Source organism: Varroa jacobsoni, unplaced genomic scaffold (genome assembly GCF_002532875.2).
Source record: "Varroa jacobsoni isolate VJ856 unplaced genomic scaffold, vjacob_1.0 scaffold_620, whole genome shotgun sequence".
NCBI classification, from domain to species: Eukaryota; Metazoa; Arthropoda; class Arachnida; order Mesostigmata; family Varroidae; genus Varroa; species Varroa jacobsoni.
The window spans coordinates 63,667-86,476 of NW_019213522.1; the positions used below are offsets into that span (position 1 = coordinate 63,667).

At 39.5% G+C, this 22,810-nt stretch overlaps 1 protein-coding gene across 2 annotated transcripts; it reads left to right on the top strand.

Annotated features, from left to right (window-relative positions):
* Nucleotides 1-2,643: 2,643 nt before the first annotated feature.
* On the top strand, nt 2,644-21,662 carry LOC111261973 (nose resistant to fluoxetine protein 6). 2 transcript variants are annotated; one of them, XM_022835898.2, is made up of 12 exons: nt 2,644-3,394; nt 6,481-6,596; nt 11,795-11,899; nt 12,519-12,642; nt 13,222-13,312; nt 13,643-13,719; nt 14,726-15,048; nt 15,791-16,026; nt 16,414-16,603; nt 17,187-17,361; nt 19,889-20,160; nt 20,659-21,662. In XM_022835898.2, the coding sequence occupies exons 1-12, from the start codon at nt 3,112-3,114 to the stop codon at nt 20,905-20,907; spliced, it is 2,241 nt and encodes a 746-aa protein (XP_022691633.1). In that variant the 5' UTR covers nt 2,644-3,111; the 3' UTR covers nt 20,908-21,662. The 2 variants fall into 2 exon arrangements, with proteins under 2 accessions (XP_022691633.1, XP_086825038.1); XM_086968912.1 differs by having other exon boundaries at nt 14,735-15,048.
* Nucleotides 21,663-22,810: the final 1,148 nt, after the last annotated feature.

The window sequence follows — 22,810 nt, forward strand, 5'->3', positions numbered from 1 at the left end:
AGATATTCTGCTATCAAAGTCTAATTGCCTATATCTATCTTCCCTTGCCCCTTTTGGCTAAGTACGATACCGTACGGCTCTACTCTGGGCCGAACTTGGATCAATATACCTTCGCGTACCGAGTAAAGTCAAACCGAAGGAAAAAGAAGCAATTAATTTGCCATGCAGCGCTAGTTTTAAGTTGTCACCACAGTACAACACATTTATGGCAGTACCGGTTGAATAGTACGAGTAGCTGGCTTTCGTAGTTCTCTAGTTACTAGTCAATGACTACTATTACCACTGGAAGCTAAGTTATACTGACGGTTATAGCTAACTGGTGTTGCGCAGGTCCTAAACATTGTCAGCCAGAAACGGCAGAACTCCAACGTGTGACATCAATTCTACCAACAAGCGTGTCTGTATATACGGAAGAGAGATATCGAATATTTAGATATCGAAAAATCTTAGGGACAATACGATAATTATTAATATCTTATGAGAATTTCTCTATGAGAGGTACTCCAACAGCCCGCTATTTTGATCGTGAAGTCGTTTTAGCTGTCACTCGCAAACGCAATCTTTGCAGAGCCATATTAGCTCTGAAGGCCTAACAATCCAAGGTGAAGCTGCTTCTACGATCTCAAAATCTAAAGTCCAAGAGTTTTTTTTACGACTTGAAATCACTTCGTTTGTCTATGAGCTACAACGAATATCTATCGTATGCATAAACATCGTTAGGGTTTTGATCTAAACGAGACAACGCATTTGAAGCCTTTGTTTGGATGTAGCTTAAAACTCGGTCCTGGCACATATAGTAGCTGATAATAGCTCGAAATCTTCGGACGGGACGAACCGACCTATCGAAGTTAAATTTTCCTTTCAGAAGCTCAATTGGGCCTCTCAGTAGCCCGACGATTCCTACAAGCCTCGCGAGAACTGTATTAGTTGAATTCTGCAAGGGGATGTGTCCCATGTCATATGAGGAGCTCTATTTTGAATAAGGCCATTGATACAAATGAAAATAGAAGCATCCGAAGCAGTAACAAACACACGAATCGACCACGCATGCTTTGTTGATAATATAAGTTTCTAACTATATCGTGAAATGCAAGCTGGATTCAATCGTTCCCCGTCTGGGACACAGGCTCGCAAGTTCCAAGTTAATTATAACTATCAATATAAACAAAATTAGCTTAGGCTCAAGTTTTAACGGTGGTTTCAATAAAATCACTTCGACTAGTTGGAAATTTGTATATTGCTGACAATTGGAAAGTTTGACATAAGCCGCCCACAGCGTGCACTCACGTGTTTGCTAGTAAGTAAATTTCAGCGTTTAAAGTTGGATGGCCAAAGCAAAAAAAAGCTCATATTTAAGAATAATAATAGTAATGAAGATTTGTTCTGAACTTAACATACAAGGCATGTTTTTGTAAGCACGTTTAAAAAGTAGTTGCACTTCTCAGGGGCATTTCACTCGTAGTTAGGTAGGATGCTTGTCATTTCCTCACGGTGAGCTCAATCCACGGCATCAGAACCAATGAGTTAAGCTTGCCCCCTTTGGGACTTGCAATCCGGCTACCCCTTATGTTATGCTAACGCAGTTCCGTGCGTAAAAATCGGTACTTCTGTTTCAAGTAATAGTTCCAGCTATAATTTCTACGCTTTAACCTGAACATACCGAAAATTCTAAACGACCAGTTTTGCTATCCAGGAAAGCGTTTCTTAGGGATGCTAACATTCCCTTGGCTATGATAATGGATAATATAGCTTTGGTAGGAACAGACGCACCAAGCCAGTAATATTGTTTAAGGCTGTTTATTAGGCAACCCTGCTCTGATCTCCAGACTATGCTTGTTCTATAGCTTATTCGTGATGATGATCCGACTACACAGATCTAGTGACCGTATGGACGATATCTAAAAAAAACCCACATACATATTTCTGCCGTGTACTTGACGGGTTCAAACCCAAATTTTCGATTCTATTGAGGTCACGAGATTTAACTGTGTCATCCGCGTCATTAGCTTTGCGGGTTGCTGTGCTTCCAGCTAGCCGAGAAGAAGTTTCACACGTCGAGGTATTTTCCTCTGACCGATAAAAATAAGTAAAAACGAATAGTCGATTGTAATTTCCCACGGCAACAGCTGCTAATTGGGTTATCTGGTAATAATGCTTGACAAGTTGAGGTCTATTTCGTTGTCGACGATGTTATTTCCGGTTTTCCTCGAATTAATTGGTAGCCCCGTCATTGTCTGAACATGTTTTTTTTTTCTGTTGTATTCTCGTTCTCTTCGGCAAAGATCAACGCAGATAAGATCCACAACGCATGCAATTCGCGGTCTATAACAGTGGGCTGATATTCTGGGGCGGCCAATGAAACCCTACCGCGGTTTGCTGTTTCACGCCGCTACTGAGAGCGGTTCGAAATGGAGAATTTACATGTGAGGGTAATCCATATTCGAAGAGGTGTCTTATGGTGCCTTCCGTGCAGGTGGCGATGGTGATACAACTCTAGCTAGCTGACATCAATGCAGACGTTAAGACAATACGTTCCATCAGATTCTCTCCGCTTTTAACCCTCCTCTCTCTGCACTAAATCGCGTTGAAGTAGCGTAACGTATCGTAGATACAATTGCTTTAAGGTATTTGTATATAGCCATGGGTACCTGACAACCTAACAAAACAGATCGCTTATTAAAGAGAAATCAGTCCTCTAAAACGACTAGTTCATTGGCGCTTAGCGGAGGCTTTGAATGTCTCTTCTTAACAGTAACACCCAAAGTTCCGTAAAGATGAAATGCACCACTGAACAACTTTATTCCAGAAGAAGTTAGACTGCTCACTAGTGTTAAACCATTCCGTCTCTAACAGTGATATTCGACGGGATCAGAGTATGCTCCGTTCGCCGGAACGGAGTCGCTCGTGTTCTGCACAACTTTGGTACAGTGTAGACGACAACTTTTGACTCGGAACACTGAACGTGAACTAAGTTATACGGAAGTTTGTTTGCAATCTTTCCGATTTGATAAAATTATCTTTTGTTTTTTTTTTGCTATATCCAACGTGACCTTGTAGAATCACTCATTTGCTTAATTAGTTTAACATAAAAGAACTCCGACTAGGTCCGACATGACGAGGATTTGTTATTGCCTGTGTGCGGTTGTTATTTTGTGCTGTTTATCACAGACGTTCTGCTTTCAACAACTAATTACGCTAAAAGACCAACCCATTCTGACAGAGTTGGCTGAAGATGTTGGACCGGTGTTCACAAATTTCATAAATCGATACCGTAAGCAAGGGATTAGGTTTAGTCAGAATTTTATTTACGACGAAAAGTTGGAACCTGAGTGCCTGAAGAGCTATATTCGGATCTTTCAAGGCATTGCTGACCTAAAACCTTGGGCAATAAGATGTAAGTACTACGATAAGAAATCCTCATTTTAGGTAACAGTAAAAATTAGATTTTTGCGGCGGCTTATTATTCTTTTACAAAGCGTTATAGCTGTGAGCGGATCATGTCCCGCTGCCATAGACAGTGACCAAAACTCTTTCGCAGACCGCTGCTAGGTGCAACGCTTCGTATTAGTTTGATTTCGGCCATCAGACGCAGATTAGGCGCATTACCAGATGGATGTCTCCCAGAGTTTGTCCATGGTCGGATTCGAACTACGCCACCATGAGTTCCTAATATTGGCACAGATATACGCTCCCCACTAGGCTATCACGGAGACAACCGTCTCTCGTTCTAACTAATATATTAACTTCCCTCAATAATTTCGTAGCATCAGACGTAGCAGAATCGATTAGTGGTGTTCAATTCAGTCAATGGAATATAGACAGGAAACGCGCTTCGATAACGTCACGTATTCACGTGACGCTTAAAGCAATATATGCCGTTGCTAACTAGAAGCCGTCTATAGAAATCTTAGCAAAACCTCCGATAGTACCTAAGCAGAAATTCCTTTCATACCGAGCCTAAAGAGGTGATCAATTTTTCAGGTACCATCTAGCCTGGTTCAGGGAATAAGATAGCTGCAGCGGATATTTTCGTAAAGCCGATCAATTAGTTATATGTCGATTTAGGATAGTATCATAATCCAATCTGACATAAGTCGTGTTTTCGAATCCTCACGTTCGTAACAAGTACAACAATATCGGAGTGAAGGATAGAGCATGCATCATTATGAGGCTTATCAGGCGCACTTTCTAGTATCCATAGTAACGTCGAAAAATTTCAGAGCAGGAAGTTGTGACACACTGAGAATCTGCTAAGGACTGATAATTTAGTATCTGTAAGTTCATATTTATGGAAACGTAGTTTGCGATTCGACAACGACTCACCAATGGTTTATGTACTCCTTTTTTTTTGTTATCCCCGTTAAGACATTTAACTTAAACAACTTTTCATACGGCTCACTTAGTGCCTGGCTGGGGTTGTTTGACTGAGCTCACATAATTCAAAATCATTCTAATATTTGATTAAAATTATTTGTCGATTTGATTTGCTACGCATCATTATGTTTAAATAAAAGCAAATAACTAACCCTAAATAGAAATAGTTTTTTATTTGCAAGAAATACTAAGACGTCACAAAAAAATTCCATACTTTTTTCTACAATTTATAGAAAATACATTAGCTTTTATGCTAGTTATCCCTATCTTGTATTTTTATATGTCTGAGATTATATATAGCAATAACAATACTGCGTATGGTGAACGCATATGACACAAACAATTTTCTTTCGAGGTCCCACAGCTCTGAAGGAAACTCAATTGCTTGACTGATCTATTACGCTGACTAGAGGAAAAGATAGAATGGTTGGGATAGGTAGAATGGGACAGAAGGTTCCAATCCGGAACCTAATGCCACATGGATATTAATCCTATTAACTTCTTTGGAAGGAATAGAGGTATACTCAAAAGAAATTATACATAGTAAATATAAATACATTTGCGAATGAATGTTGAGTCTGACACTTTGGACCTATTGATTCGCTGACGTTTTTTACATTCGTTTTAAAAAACTCAAGGTCTAAACATTGAATAGGAAAAAAAACAAGAGTTTTGTTTGACGCTTCTTTCAAGGATGGGTCATGAAGTTGGGAATGAGAAATTCCGCCCAGGCCATATTTTTTATTTATTATGTCACTCCCCACAGTTCTATGCTGGAACGAGGATGTGTACTTAGAATTGTTACACAGAGTTGCCACGATATAGACGAGCCGCGCAATTCAAAATCTAGATTGGTCTACGTCAGCCGTTTAGATGTAATAGTAGGGAAAAGTTGGAGAAACCTGCTTACTTTTCCATCGTCCGAAAAGCACAAGCGTTTTCGCACAATCTCAATCGTAACCTGTGCTCATTTGTTTTACGAATGCCTGTCGATGGAGACGCATCAGCTCATGTACCAAATATATCTGATGGTGCAGCTACGATATGAGCGCTGTTCTATTATTTCAAAAAAAAAAAAGGTCTCCGCATCGCGAATAAATTATGTTTTTTTTCACGGTTCTACCTGGTGGCCTTCAGCAATGCTGGCCTTTCGTCCGATATCAGTAGAGGAATCAACTAGCCAGAGTGCACACAGCATAAAAAGTGGGCTTATTGGTTTTTATTAGGTAAGCAATGACTTCGTGACTTTGCCAGTTGATTGACCATATATGATAGACTAAGTATTTTTCAGTAGACTAGTCCAAGCCTAGTACAATTGGTTTTTTCTTTTAGGATTATCAGTCGGATCGCGCGAGTCCACGCCAACATCGAGTTGGTCAATGTGTGTCTTCCTTGTTTATAAGAGCTAAAACTTCTCTGAGGCAATACCCTCGTGATGTCTCCATCAGTAGATACACGCTTCTAATATATTACAATAGGATACTGATCACTCAAAGCTTGAATATCACTAAGTCACACGGCTGAGTGTTAAATACAAAAGCTTATTGTTGTTGCCAGCCCGTCATTACGGCGTTCATAGTACTCCGAGTTAATTTACAGTAGTGCTTCAAAAGGCGGACAATCTGTTATGAATGTTATTATATAGTTCAGTAGAAATAAATTTATGTATCTTGGATTTTCATATTATTAAGAATTTTTGTTAGTTTTACTCTTTGAAATAGGCTTTCCTTTTATTTAATATCCGACACTAGAATTTAAAGCATCACCTGGGACTCATCAATAGTTTGGGGCGGATATTTGATAAATGTTTCCACCATTATAGCTTAAACAGCTTTAGAAGTCTGGCGCACTGCAAGCTGCAGAAGCCAGAGATAAGCACTGTACTTCAATTGGCCTTCACCTATCTAACCCAAGTGTCCTACTCACTAATATAACGCTGTCCGTTAGGCGCTTGGTCCAGTGTGAACACCGTTTAAACCAACTCACGAAACTTGAACCGGAAGTAACGGTTTTATAAGGAAATATGTGGAGCGGGTATGGAGCAGTTGTTTTTTGCCCAGATGGCTAATCTCCAATTCAGTTTCACCGCATTCATTTATCTTACAGTTTTCGACGCAGCTGGCTTTTTCACTTCAAACATATTTGAAGGACGTATAATTGCACATGGCAGCTATGATGAGTGCCTTGCGATTCGAGTGCCCAACAAGGAAGACCCGAGCAAGGTAGGTGGCTTGAGGCACTGGTTAAGTGTCTGCAAACACAAGTACTACGTACGCTGAGTGCTTTCAATTCGAATAGAAAAATAGATATGTATGCTCTCACTAATAGAGAGTCAGTCACTGTTCCGTTGGCTAATCAGAACCACCCGAAACTCATTCAGAAGACAACGTCGTTGGTTAAATTCAGAAATTAGACTTTTAAATAAATATGTTCAATAGAAATGGCTAGTCCGGATGGTGTTGAACGGTTTCTTTTAATCTTTTCCATGTACAAGTGTGGATAGAAATACACAAAACGCAGAATATAGAGAAGTGGTAGAAAAAAAATGTGTATCACTTATTGAAGCTCTTCATTCCTTCTGGCAAAGACGTAATTACGCGAGTATTTTATATTCGTAACTCAAATAGTTTTGAGAATAAGCCAAATCACTCTTGCGGCCCTAAGGGAGCCAACGACCAATTCGGTCCATGCACTGCCACTTGGTAGGCTTAGCCCTTTCATTGAAACATCTCTGTCTGTTGCGTGTATTATATTCAATGCCACTTATTATAACCGTGCTTTAGATAGCAGGGCACAGTGGATAGCGAAGTTTACATGCAAGGCTTGCTTGGCCCCCATAGCTTAATCTTGGTACGAGCTAAACAGTTCAAGTCCGTATAACTTCGACATAACTCAGCTTATTATCTTGTGTTTAAAAAAAATCTATGAATGAAATATGTCTGATATTACCAGAAAAAAAGCTACAAAACTTTACGAGGAAACCAAGTTATTACAATAGTCAAAGACTGCCAAATGTATCTTTTTTAAAAAGGCAGTCATAAACACAGTTGTGTTTTAGAAATAACTTTGAGCAAGTGAATGTTTACCTGAGGTAACCAAATCAACTGTGTGTCTTCTAGGTCGCTTTAAGCTCGGCAGGCCAACGCTATGCCATCACAGGAATAGTAGGAACGGGCCGATTATAATAATAACATAGTCATTGCAGATAGCAGGAGAGAGATACTTTGAAGGCCCTCGCTCATAGCCTAAATAAGTAAAAGCTTAAAAGATTGACTTGGGTTGGCTTTCCGCCTAACGAAAACGACCAGAACGGCAAAAAACTGGTAACGTTGTCCTAAACGTTCTGCGAAGTTCGTTCTATAAATATCTATGTCAGTATTGCGTTGCGTTTGGTGGCTGACAGTGCTATACAAAAAGATAGTTTCTACGCAAAAAAATGGCGATTGGGTATAAAGCAGCGGCACTTTTGCACCAGTATCGAGGGCATAAGCAGGCTGAATAATCATTCATATTCATTCACTATTATTCAGATATTATTCAGTATTACATCAAGAAAGATGCTGCAAAGATCGTGCGTACAAAAACGTATGTGTACCTAGTTTCGAATCTTGAAACGCAATGGAAGACGCAGAAGCACGAGCAAACGATGACAAGATCAACACAATGTGTATAACTTATTTTTAATAATAAAATAATTATTAATTACGTTATTTACTACGCTGTAAACTAGAAGCATAGAGAAGTATGGTTGTTGAACTGGTAGACCAAAATTGGGTTCGAGGCTTTTTTATACCATTTTGCTGGACAAGCTAATCCATATGTGTGTTGTATAAACAATAATGTTATTTTTACTGACAGAGAATACATTGGTTTAAAGAGCCCGATGATTCTGCGTTTTGGTTAATTTGCTGGATTTAGCTAAATGTATAAAATAGAACGTATGCCAAAAAAAAGATATGTATGTGTATATATATATATATATATATAACAGAGGGAAATTCAGAAAAATTTGATAGAAAGAAAGGATCAGCGACTTAACAGTGGAAGCATAATTACCACTGTTATCATTTTAAGTTGCTTAAAGTAACCTAAATACGCCCGTGCACAAAATCCGGCGATTTACTAGAGAAGGAAATTAAACAGTAGTTTTGTAACGTTTAATAACATTTTACTTATCGGCACCTCTGTAAACTACAATAACCATTACGATCAAAGGATAGGGCCTTGATCGTAGAGATACCCCGGCTGGGAATAATGCCTTAAGATCAGGGCACGTGTTAACAATTTGAAGAAACTTCGTTTCGAATAGATGACTAACGTTTGCTTGTCGATCTTCGAGAAATTGAAAATGCTATACAGGTAAACCAGTGCTCTTCTATATAGCGTAAGATGAGTGACCAAAGTAACCCAATTTTTTGCCAACGCCGTGAAGCGGAATCCAAGAAAATAGAATTCGTGAAGACTAGTCGCTTCTTCTGGTCTAAAAAAAGAATGGTTAATAAGGAGAATTGTTTTTCTAGTATTAAATGACAATTTAGTGAGTGTTGAGGTTGAGCGGTACGCACTGTAGCATTGGCCTAACGCGGCATAACGGCGTGGATTATCGTGAGACCATGCTGTAACTGCATTAAGGGGCTTTTAATTTGATAAATTAAAGCAACCCCTCTATTTCGATACGTTTATCACTTAGTTGGTCAGAGTTAAAAAAAAAATTATTGGCACGGCGTTGAATTCATACCATTCATTTTAAAACTACACCGTTATTGACGAAGCACCAGGCCGCAGCGGTTTGCATCTGTCTCGTAGAATTAAAACATGGTCCACTAAAGTTTCTTAGTTGCAGCGTTGCCCCTACGCTGCCACAATAGACATATGTCTATACGAGAAGTGATCGTGACACTTTTTTTGGGGTTCGAGCCTTCCCGGAGCATATTTTAATTTGCCTAATATGCAGCCTCTTTTAATTATAGAGCATAAGTTTTATTAGCTCCTTCCATATAATATTACGTACTGAATACAATGATTTCGTAAAGCTTAGACGCCCTAAATTAAAGTTATAATATTAAAAAATCAATTATTAAGCTATTTAGTATGAAACGCAACAAATAATAATATCATATTTTAAGACGATGCTATTTTATGGCAGGGCGACATTTTTTTGTATTCGAAGTGCTGATTCGAAGACCTGAGATCGTTGATCATTCGGCTTTTAGCAGGCGAGTTGTACTGAGGCATGGAAAATCAACAATTTGAGTACGATTCAAGCGGTTTCATCGCAGAAACAGCTGGCTGTATAGATCTTCAGTTAGATCAATCAAGGTTCTACTCTTTGAAATACCGTAAGTCTTTGGTTCTAAAAATTCTAGGGAGGAAATACTCAATCCGACGATGAGTTCTGTAGAAAACCAACGGCGAAGAAGAATAATAGTAAGATGAAATGATAAGAGGGTCTCTAATGCAATCAATTGCAAATGCTAACATTAGTATATGTAAAAATAGCATACGTCTTCACCTTGGCCAAATTTAAAATTAGACGTAAGGATACCGCATAATTTCAGCGAGAACTGAAAACAGAAACGTAAAAACATTTGTTTCCGTTTGCTCTTATGTAGCAATAATGGCACGTTCGTGCACCGCATGTTTTTTGCTGTGATAAAAAAAACGGATACTTTGCGATGGTTGCAGAGGGTCGTGTCGAAGGCTAAATGTAACTAAATCGGCGGAAAGTCTGCTCAAAACAAACAGAGCTAATGGGGTCTTTTTGGTGGTTCAAAATACACCACAGCTTTATCACGATTGGTCAGTCGATTACCGCTGAAGTATAGTTTTAGAGGAGATAATGGGAAAACTCCGCCTTAAGCAGTCAGAGTAAACCACTCTTAATGCACGATCATGCATGGTCTCACATCGCAAGAACTACAATGGAAAAACTTAAGTTGAAGGTTGTTTTTCATCAAGGATACTCGCCAGACGTTGCTTCCACAGATTCCTATTTTCTTAGGAAACTTCTTTATGGGAGAACGATCTAAAAATCATTATGATTTTGAGGCTGCTCTTTGAGACCTCATAGACTTTCTGTGCCAGACTTCCACAGCAGCAAAATAAATAAGTTACCATTCAAATCGCAGAAGGTAACTAATAATAATAATAATGGTGCGTGTTGCGATTAAAGGTACAAAAATTAAACTTGTGAAAAAGTTGGAAATGTTACGTTATGGCTATGTTACGTTTCACAGAAAACTTTATCCCAGTTCTGACAATTCATCTGTTCAGGTAATCGCCGCTTTATATCTTGCCACTTAGAATTTCGTTTATAAATATATAGATGAGAATGGATGTCGGCGCGTGTCGTACGTTCTTTATCGAACGCCGAGCTCTATGAAAACTTTTCCTCATTCTCATTGTCAGTTCAGACCCACAAGTGGCATACTGCCCTGAAAATTAGTGAGAAAATGCGAACGGCGAGAGAGACAGGAAACGACCATAGTCTCGAATTGCGTTCTGTTTGCGATGCAACGCTCCGCATAGCCAAATCAAATAAGCCAGCGTTGTTTTAAACACACACACACAGATACGGACGCATGACCCAGCCAAAACCGAAAGATATGACACGCCCTGGTTATTGCAGTAGGATCGTGTTGTACATATTAGGGAGCGACCAGCGGAAGATACACGTGCGGGATGCGTGAAGAATCGTGCGCAGTAGTAGCCTTTCTCGTAAACGTATGAGTGTATCACATACGTAGACGAGTGCACAAGGTGGAAAAGGAAGCAGCGAGTCGGTACAGAAAAAAAGATGAGCGCAAGTAACACGCGGAAGTATCTCGAAAAGAACTCTATCTAAGCATCGGAAGTATCTAGAACTCGAAAAGAGGCTATTTTATGCCATTTTTCCTATGCCACGGCATGGGAAACTTACTTTTTGATGGTATAGAAATGAATTCTACGGATGCGACAGTTTCAACATAAAACATAAATAATAAAGGCTACCTGTATGGTTTGTTGGAGAAACGACCATACAACAAAAACGAAAATTCTCTGCTAATAATGATAGCATTTATAATAATACTAATAATCGAAATAAACGTTAATATAATATCATTGATTATTATAACTCTTTGTTAGAATATCTGCTATGATAAAGTCAATGGTATTGTTTCTATTATAACATTAGATTTTAAATTGAGCGTTTTAGGCTTGAAGGACAAGCGCCTTGTACTTTATGAAACTGAATTGTCCTTTCAAGTAAAACAGACGTCACTCGTCGATGGGGTAGCAGAAGTGTTACCCTCTCTTGAAGGCTCGACTTTTCTGAACCTTGTGCACTTGCAAAGATATGCTAGTTTTTATTTTTCCTATAATATATTACTTATTTTATTTAAATTACTACGCTTGCCAGTAATTGATCGTTGTCTTTTAGGTGGACTTTAACGCCCAATATTGCACCCTCGGCCTTCATATTGAAAGGCAACCGACTGTTCGACGTAACCTTGAGGGTTTCGTTCAGGCCGACAAGTACCTCAAGGTTGGTCCATTTCCGCTGCTCGACCTGCAGTTATATCGATGTAGTATCTCCTGACATTTCAGAATCAAAACAAACTATCTCCGTTGTTCCCTTCGTCTACTGGCATCTGCTAATAGACATCACGGCTAACGGCGCGGGAGAAGCATTTTGATATTCGACGAAAAAGACATCCACTGAAAACGGATAGTTGAGGGTATTTTATGTCCAACTTTGCAATTTGTTTATTGCGGTGAAGAGCTCTTAAAACATACTTTTTCTGCGGTTAGTCTGTTCACAGCATCTACGTAAGTTAAACAAAAAGTAATTGTTTCCGAAGTAAAAACGAATCTCTAAAATTATCATTAGTCTTTATATTGTAATAGCCGTATGGTCTGCTTAAATGGAAACCATTACACCTAGTAGGTTGAGCGAAATAGCATTTATAATATCGTCGACTTGAGCGTCAATTCACAAATCATATCCTTAGAGAATTCCTTGTTTGGGCCGTTTTCGGGAGAACAATAACGGGAGCTCCTAAGTTAAGTAAGGGTCGAATGAAACAAAATGGTTCTGGATTATATTGAATAGCGTTGGGATGCTCCATCTTCTCCTAATGGTGCCTACTGCTCATTGTTTTCAGCACTACCTAACGAATATAACGTGGGTACTTAATCTTGTGGATCGAATACCATTGATTCGTCGAATGGCTCTCTGCCTGCCCTCCACATGTTCGCCAGATATTGTTCCGCATTTCATCGAAAAACGTAAATTCATTGTATGCCAACTCTGAAAACCACTTAGGATATTAGCAAACAATATGGGAAATCGTGTAGGTCGACCCACTGCAAAAGTGCTTTCGTAAACGCTATTCCTTCTGTATGTATATACGGCAGAGGAATTTTTTCTGTAATATTCAATTTCTAGCTTATATATAGAGATATATATATGTGTGTGTGTGTGTGTGTGTGTGTGTAGGAAAACAGCGACAAACCTTATGGTAACTTTTCACAAAGTTCTATAGTCCAGAATAGCCTATAAGCCTGAACGAGTTTTCAAGGGTCGTCTATGCGTGTAATACAATATCCAACAAAGAAGGCGTTTCTAACTAAACTTCGATTATTTAGTAACTTTTAGGAAGAAGCACATTATACGCGTATAGACCCGTGCGCACATTTAAGAATAGTTCATGTTTGCTGGCTATTATCTATATGACTACGTGTTGAATGATGATGTGATAGGCTAATGTACGACCTTAACAGAAGCCTACAGAAACCTGCTTTTCTTTCTATAATTGCTCAATGTTTTACCAAAAAATGCCTTTCGACCGTTTGCGTGTTTCATAGTTTTGGGCAAGTACGGTGTCAGCTCTAGCATCCTTGGCTGTCGTAATGTGCTTGATGAAAAACCGTATCCGACGGGAACATACGCCGCAATGTGAGTATCACAAAATAGAACCGGTTCACAAATAAAGCCTAAGATTACGTGGTCCTAGCCCTAGTGGAAGGTAGTCCCGCAGTATCGGCAGTAGCGTAAACCCACCTTAACAGCCCTTAACCGCCCAAAAAGGTTTACAGAAATGGAAGGCAAATTTATAATACCAGCATTACGAGATTAACTATCAAAATTGTTGTTTCTAAATAATTTAAATGTGGTTACCGAGTATTCTAAATATGTTTTAACTCAGCTTTCTCAGTTTCAATAAGTCACTACATATTTAAATAATTATTCACGTATTATTATTTCTGTTTTCCGGAATCTATCTAGCACTGTAACGTGTGTACTCGTTGCGATTGTATTTGCGGCTACCCTCGTTGATTATTTAATTCCTCTTCAGAACAAAGGTAATATGCTCCGTATTATATCAGCGCTGTTCTAATTCCCATAAAATTATTTGTCTCTTAAGGTTACTTGTTCTTCCTAAATTTCCTGCTGGCTTATTGATAACGCATGCCTGTTTCTAAGTAATGCGGTTGCCCGGAAGCTCGAATGGGTGCTAACATTTAGTGATACTTCGCCAGCGACTCAGCTGTCCAATTTAGTCGTGTCTACTGCCTTCGTTGTTGAAATTTGTACAGGTTTGCTTCCAGAAAAACCTCCCTAACGAATAGTACAGCTTGTCGGTGAAGTAACGGGCTTTTGGTTAGAACGGAGAAATAGTTAAAACTAGCCCGAGATATGTTTCGTGTTAACCTCGAGGGGGTTCGTTTACTAGCTCCTGAGTTCCTATTCAGACTCAAAATTCGTCGAAAACAACTTTACGACTCTTATGTTTACTGTCAAAGTTATTTTGAAAAAAAAAACCCCCAAGGTGAATAACTATTCGAAATAGGCGTTTGACTTGACCAGAGTGACTAATTCCAGATAAATTACGTTAAGGAACTCCGCAAACAGGGTCATTTACAAATGTCATAGCATGTCAGTATTTGGGCGATCCTGTTTGCTAGTTCTTCGGGGAAAGCTCTTTAAAATAAAGCGTAAAAGTACCCTACCGTTTTTTTCTTAAGCAAATGCAACGTATTTTAGGTCTGTAGGTACCTTGAGCCATAAGCGAACCACTTGGCTTTTGAAGCTTAAGCGAATGCATAAATGCGTCAAGGCAAAATGGAGATAAGGTCTATTTAACCAGCAGCCAAGGGTAACACGAGGGTTTATGAATTCATAGAATCACCGACGAATCGTTTGACTATAGACATGTGATATTTTTCATTCACACAAGTCTACAATTATATGCGAACGGCGATCGTATGTCTTGGGCGAGCTAGACAAGTTGAGCATCCTATAATAAATGCATCTTCTAGTTAGACATTAGTATTTAATATTTTTGCTTTATGGTCATGTTCTCCTTAGTGTCTGCAGAAGCGGTCAACCTCGTGCGATGTTTCTCCGCGCGCGCGGCAACTAGACGATTGACGACGGTTGACAGAAAGGCGGAACACAGCCATCTTGATAGCATACATGGCATTCGAGTTCTTAGCGCTTTGTGGATCTTGCTGTCGCACACTTACGCGACTGACCCTGGAAATCTGGACAGGCCTTACCATTTGTTCGCATTGTTGCAGGACCCTCGATTTACGGTCGTCACTCAAGGCATTTACTCTGTCGATACGTTCTATACGCTGACCGGGATACTCTTCTACAGGAACATGACTATTGAAAGAAAACGCTTCCAGGTATGCTATGGAAAAAATCTCAAATTGTACAATAATCATTGTCATGGCTGCGACAATATATAAAAACATTAATGAGTAGACGACTAAATCTGAGACATCCTAGCAATGTGTGATCTCAGATCCCTTTGTTTCGCCCTTCGCTTTTGCCGTAATTGTCAAACGCTATGATTACCTTAAGGCATCTGGTCGCTTAGGGTTAGCCAAAATATTTCATCGAACTGCGCCAGTGTGTCTAAATAATGCACGTGCAAGCTGCCCGGAGGGGCATATAAGCTCATTGGATACTAACCGAAGCTTGCCAGATATGCAGGTACGCACCTTCACTCGCCCTATAAATACATATCCAGATAGGACCATACATTTTGGAATTCGAGAACAACGAAAACTCAATTCTACGCTTTGGTGTTTTCGGAAGCAGGCAAATTTTACTTTGAATATACAAGTTTCTGTGGTAGTCCTCCTAACAAAAATCCGACGCCTGAAATAACGGTTTAAAGGCGTTCTTTCGTCGTTCTTATTTCATAACATATGCTCTTATCTATCTAGATACGCATCTACAAACAAAACGAACGACCGAAAACCTCGAGATGTGCTTTCGTAGGGTGTCGTAACTTTGCACAGTGTTCATTTTGATTCCTGCTATTCTTCAACCTAAGCCAGCCTAGCAGTTATTATATCTAGATAATTAGCTAAAAGTTAAGAACGATCACCAGCAAAGTCTCCATTTCGGTCTTGCCTCCAGAACATTAGCGTAATTCCTTTTTCAATCGTCGTTGTGTTCCGGAGAGCCATCCGTTTATTGACTCCAACGCTTGGCGCGCTGTGCTTGTTATACCTCCTGCCAGCCTTCGTAACCGGGCCCTCCATGGACTATATGTATAATTATTTTACAAATAATTGTGCCGAAAGATGGTGGTATATTCCACTGTTCATCAGCAACCTGCAGACGCTGGATGAAGCCTGCATTTTGCACAGTTGGTAAGTACGATAGCGATCATAGAAAAAAAAACCCGTCTCGTTTTGCTCGTTCATAGATCCAAATTTCGAAGAAAACAATAAACGTACTGTTAAAATATTTTTAATAAAAAAAAAAATTATTTTTATGCCTAATTCTTCTCTTTTGTTTGTCCTGAAGTGGATACGCTACCATGGTTATCCTCTTCAATGAGTCTCATTGCGATGGCTAGCAGCATATTCCGTTCTCATGGCTGAGTCATCAGCTATATTTTTTCTTGTAAATACATTGCGTTAATTAGGCGATGCGATGAGGTATCAGAGTTCATCCATACGAGTACAGTTCGACGAGGGGACGCGTCGTATTTAGTATACGTGTGTCTTATTGAATTAGTATATTGCAATTTACAGGTACATGGCAGCCGATCTGCAGATGATCTGCATACTCACTCTACCCGTACTAGCCCTTATTGCTTGGCCACGTAAGGGAATATGGCTAATCGGAGCTATCGCTGTAACATCGATCATTTACGCCGGATCAATGTTGATCATCTACGAAACTACTCCTACTATATTATTTACACCGCTGACTCTGTCAAACGTGAGCAAGATTTTGGATCCGATCATACGATTGATTCTGTTTAGTTGTATGTTCTTTATATTGGCACACTAAGCTTCCTTTATTTCATTACTATATTGTGTAGAGTATGTCGTTAGTGAACCAGCTACCCGTGGGCTATTGAGTTGTCTTAGCAACCGCACTTAGATTAGTTAATAGCACCTATATTCTATATGTGCACGTACGAGTTTAAATTGTTCTCATCTTAATTAGATGTACATACCTAAAACCAGAACCCACACGACTCCCTTCAGCATTTCTACATGTAAATTAGAGGGGACTTCATTACCGCTACCTTTTCTATTAACGGCGGGAAAAACTATCGGTTGTTTTGCTTAGGTCAACCTGAAGTGCCTAACTCTTTAGCAGTAGATATTCTTCGTTCGGCGTAACACGTAAAAGTACTTACGCGTATCTGGCCACTCAGATCAATTATATTATTTGCTTCTCATATAGAAGTGCTAGTAATAGCCATCTGTCATAAGTGCATCTGTCACGTTACATCGGGACATTGCTAATCCTGGCGATGTCTTTTTTCATGCTACGTTGCGACCTGCTGTTACAGGCGATTCTGTTCAGTATATATCAGCATGTGTCATCGCTGGCCCACCTATCAACGATGTGTATAGGCGTTCTTGGAGCCTACCTCATAGAGCACCATCGCGATATCAAGGCCCGACGGTCCCTCTTCGTCCTTGGCTGGATCTTCTGTATCATTATTACCTCAACGATCGTATTCTGTACGAACTTTGATAGAATAGTGCGGTAATTCGAGTACAGCAGATGTACTGCCCGTCTGAAAATACCATCTACGGGGGCTGTATTGGCAGACAGGCAGACCAACTACTAATGTGTAGCACATCATGAAATGAGCTTCGACTTACAGAATAGGCACATGGCAGTCCTTATGCTTTAGCACAGGGTGTGTGCGGGGTGGGACTAGCAGTTCTCGCGCTGATTTTCAGCTAGCGACAACAACACATGGCGTACCGTTAGGTCATAAGAACCCCCTTAGCTTTAGAACCACCCATAAGAATCAGGGAAATGCCAGCTTGCCCTATTCGATATCACTTGTTGGTTTTTTCTTTTGTATTTCTCAATACAAAATAAGAGCTGGTTACGTGATATGTGAAAAAAAAGAATATTTTTTAAGAAAAACCTATGTTCGGAATGACCTTTGACTCGGAAAGCAAGCGGTATTACAATCAGGATTTGTCGCGTCACACATTCCGGCATAAGCGTTTTGCGGCCTTATCACTGGCAGCAAACTTGAATTAAAAAAAGAGTAAACAAATAAATATTTTACAAGAAGGTATGTTTTCGTACGTTTATACATGTCTTGAACTTTGATCAGAGCTCTAACCTACTCCATCCGAATATGCTTGCATTTAATTAGTGTCCAAACATAAAGGCAGTATTTGACTTGCGTCGGGAGCATATTTGTATGCGATCAATATCACAGTTTCACATTTAAGTCAGCTGACTGCCGGAGGACACGTGGGGGTCGCGTTCCGAAGTTTCCTATGTCGTAGCCTACGCTCCGTAACAGCCGCCGTAAATACGTAGCTATTACCAGAACTACGAAATATATATATGTCTTGTTCTTTTGCTGAAGGTTTTTCATTCGTTTTCTACCGGTTTTTCGTGAGGCGCCTCCGACAGGATGATGCAGTATTTGTTTTCCAATCGTCTAGCTTGCCTAAATAATAATCAACAGCCTTTCTCTCGTTGTTCAAGGTCGTACGTGCCTCATCTATCTGTACCCGTTCGTTGTCAACTTTTCAAAAGGCCGCCGGCCAGGGCAATGGGTACATCCAAAGTATTTCTAGTTCCGAAGATGGAGTAGGTGCAAGTATGTTATAGGCATCATGGTACGAATTGTTTACGTCGGTCGGTGATTTTTTTTTAAAATGAGCTTTTCCGGCATACGACTGAACACACAAAGAGTATAATGTTGCGCTGTGTAATACATAACAGGCCATTTGGCACACAGAAATTCAAGAGGCCGCTAGCTGACTTGCTAGAATATGTTCGTGTTTCTTTCGAGTTGGTGTTAAAACCTGCTACAGAAATACGTCGTAGTATGGCTACTCGAGGTCAACATTATTCAAAGAGGGCGAAAGGTACAAAACGCATGTATAGAAGTACCTTTGGCTTGTAGAGTGTATTCGATTGTGTACTAGATCTTGTAGAAATATAGCGATTATTAGGTGCGTATATGTCAACAGAGGCTGCATAATGGTTATATAAAAATATTCATCGGCATTTAAATCCTTATGAGTAAGGATACAATAGTAAATCAAGCGCATCATATGCGCTTCATTTACTATTCGCGAAGAAAGGGTAACTCTAACATTGGCTGCGGGACTCTTGACGTCCAGAATGAGGGTGTTGCTAAGACGAATCAATATAGTATTGCATTCTACATCCGTGCCATCACATCCAAAGTCTTCTCGATCGTTGTCTGGCTCCATGCACCGCTGATAATAGGTAGAACAGGATTTGAAGCTTTCTTGATGGCTAAGCGACACGTAATTGTTGCGTGACCCTTAGCTTCTTCATTCGGTCTGCCAAAACTGTGAACTAAAAGGCGCAATGTTTTCTTATAATAAAATTATGCGCATTGTCACAGTTGAGACGATTCAGTAGATTTGACCATGCCGCCTACAGCACGAATTATATGACTTGAACTCACTTTTTCCATCTAAACCTATGCGACGATATCGTAAGGCCAACAAACAACGTTTTAATTCATTTTAACCAGGCAACACGCTGCGTTATCCGAGCTATTGTCCAGCAAACTACGACATTTCAATTGGATTCAGTGTCCACACGAAATAAACTTTGTGCCTATCTAGGACAGCTGTTATGCTGGCGCCACTGGCGTCACTGACGTTCTTGCTGCGGCTGTTGTACTTGATGTTATGAACAGGGCGGAGCACTGGATTAGGGCCACGTGTTTTTGCGTCATCATTTGAGCCCAATTTCGAAAATGGCGCCCTTACATGTCACGCTATCATCGCTAGATGACCCAGTTCACTTTGTGATGATGCACGTGATCGTATTTGAAAAGAACGTCTTCTACCCGCTAATGATTTGTGTCATGGTCCTTCAACAAGTCTTGGAGATAATTATAGATCCGCTACCTCTAATGCGTATGTACGATATGATCGTTTTACAATGCAAAACCAATTCTTTCTAGTACCCTACTTTTTAGTACTTTTTAAACCAATTAGTATTATCCTTTGCTTTTAATTATTTCAACAGTTCCGTTTAAATGGCATTTCAATGGCAATTACGGCTTCGGAGAAGGTCTTGCTTACGTGACGTTGTCTCGGCCAGTATGGGCGGCTTGCATTGTTTGGGTCTTATACGCTTGTGCCGCTGGGTATGGTGAGCCGGTACGCACATTATTTAATCGGCCCAACGTCGTTATACTCAGTCGATTATCGTTCTGCTTTTATCTTGTATCATCTACGCTTGTACTCGTGAAGATGTTCGCGGCGAGAACGGCCACAGCGTTTACTCACTTTCAAGAAGTAAGTGCATAGCAGTCAGTATGCGTATATATATACAAACCTCTAACTGGTTACGACTTCGGATCAATGTTATGGTGTACCAATTTAATTTTTCTGCTGACATTGTATACTCTAACCTCTTTGTACTTTGCAACGTCGACGACGACCGTTCCTTTAATCACATGGTAAGACAATTCCTCGGAGCACTTACAATAACTTCGGACGTAGTTAATTATTATTATTAGTTGATATATGCCAGCATCCATCTGCAGGAACAATCAGTGGTCGAAAGAATCTTTCCCCGGCTTCTTGTACGGGATTGCTCGTATATAGTTCAGCTAAGTTCAACTTTAAGTGCCCTAAGCCGTCGAAATGTTGCTGACGTGTGACGTTAGCAAAGGGAGATATGTTGTTCGAAATATGCCTTCGGTGACTCAGCTGGGAATTCTCAGTTATTTTCAACATACGGACTGTTTAATTATGGCTATTCGTTTTCGCCGATTTTTCCCTTCATTTCAGATGCGAGATTTCTGCGCCGATATGGTATACGGTTACATTGTGGGCTATGTTCTATTCTTGTTATTCGAGGGGCCGACATACGCTCTCGATAAGTGGATCGTGAATCTGTGCTCCCGTAAACGGTCCGTGGAGCAAAACGGGCGTAGCATTCCGATCTGTGACTACAACGAGAGGACGAAATCGTGCAAGGGTGAAGTCTCTCGTACCGTTGAGAACAGTATTTTAAGCTATGTTAAAAGTCGCTTGTAACTAGTAGGCATCGAGTTATTTGTTCCCGCAGCGCCAACTCCTAGTTCTACAAAAATTCAGTATAGGAAATAATAGCCGTCTGTACAGCCCTGCTCGTTTGCTGCGTTTGTCATGGTACTTGGTATCATACATGACCACGTTAACTAATGGCCTTGACTGATCGGTCTAGAAAATTTGGGAACTATACGTAATATATGACAAAAAAAATAGTGCAACACATGGAAATCTAACCTGTGTTCGTATATATATATAACTTACCAGATAAGTTGACCTTTCAAAGAATAACCTCCAAAATATCGACGAGAGCACGCATAATCTCATGCCACATTGTATATTCGTGTTATTGTTATGTAAGTGTGAAGCTTTTAAATAGGTATAGCATTGCAGATATGAACGTCGGACTTCTGCGTTAACGTTTTACACGCATACGAGTGAGTAGTGGCATCGACATATGATCCGAGTGACTGAAAGGCTAGCACCTACGAAGCCCTGCTCCCATCTAAGATTCGATAGGACTCCCGATAGGTAGCTAGAAGGATAAAAGAGACAAAAAAATGATTATGTCTGATGTGATATAAATAATTACATTAGACAGGTATCGTTTATAAAAACACATAAACCTTTTTTGTGTATGTAGAATATATATATATACATACAGCCTCCGCCTACAGGAAAAGGATAAGAGTAAATGCGTGCGCTTTGTGGATAAATTTATGAAACAATTGTGGCATTAAATAAAGAAGTATCAAACATGATCTTATGTTTTTATTATATATATATATATATATAACATGTTAGCGTTGGTCTTAGTCGTGAGTTCAGTTCGAGTGCATATTATTTATTAGTTGTTTTCTCTGAGTACATGTAACCTCTTGTTAAAGATAAAATATCTAAGAAGTCTTTTTGAACGCGATAAGCTTCGGTGAGAATATCGATCTTTTCTCGAATGTTCATTGGAGACTTAGCATTTTTTTCCTATATTTTCCTTTGTGCAACACATATGTTACTATTGATATATATATATATATATATATATATATATATCTGCAAAGTAAATAAAAATTAAACGTTCCTTACAGTCATTTTTCAACGTCCTGTACTCAAGTGAAGGTAGAGTCGACCAAATCCAGTAAAGGCGTTATACAACAAATACGGCGCTGCGCTAGTATTAACTTGCATCGTCACTTATGGTCGAGCCTCGTCCGGATCGTTAGATCTACATGTTAGTGGGTTTTCTCATCTTTCGAATTTTTAGACACAAAATGTTACGAAAATTTAATGCCAGATTCGGAATGTATCTGCAAGGAACCTAAGCGTTTTTGCAACGAAGCCTTGTATACTTCCTGAAGGATAGGCGATCTGCAAGTACGATTGCTATCAATTCCTCTAGGAAGCTAAAGGACCTTAGATAATTGAAAGTAAGAAGCACAGCCAGAGAGCCGTACACGATATTTTAGGAAGTCTTAACTATTCCGTCTATATATTTCATTAGTATAAGTGTACACTAACGAAAAATATACGTTCAGCTAAGGGATTATTGCTGACAGAGATTTGTGGTTTTTCAATTCATTTAATCTATTTGGCAAGCAAATATTTATCAGTTTAGCAACTTAATTATTTATTTCAATCTTTTTTTGCGCTATATTATTTCCAACGAATAACCTCATCTTAGATCTGCAGCCTTTAGCTGGCTACATCTAAAGACCAAAAAATATTTGTTAACACCATTTGTAAGTTCAACTCAAATTTATCTAAACGAAACAGATCCATGCTGGACAAAGTTTAAAAAACATATACCGAGGTTGCAATCGGAATTTTTATAGGCAATTCTTTCGAACTGCGAAAAATTTTTAACTGAATTTAACTAGAACATTTGCTATCGTTTTTTAGCGGTCACGTTCAT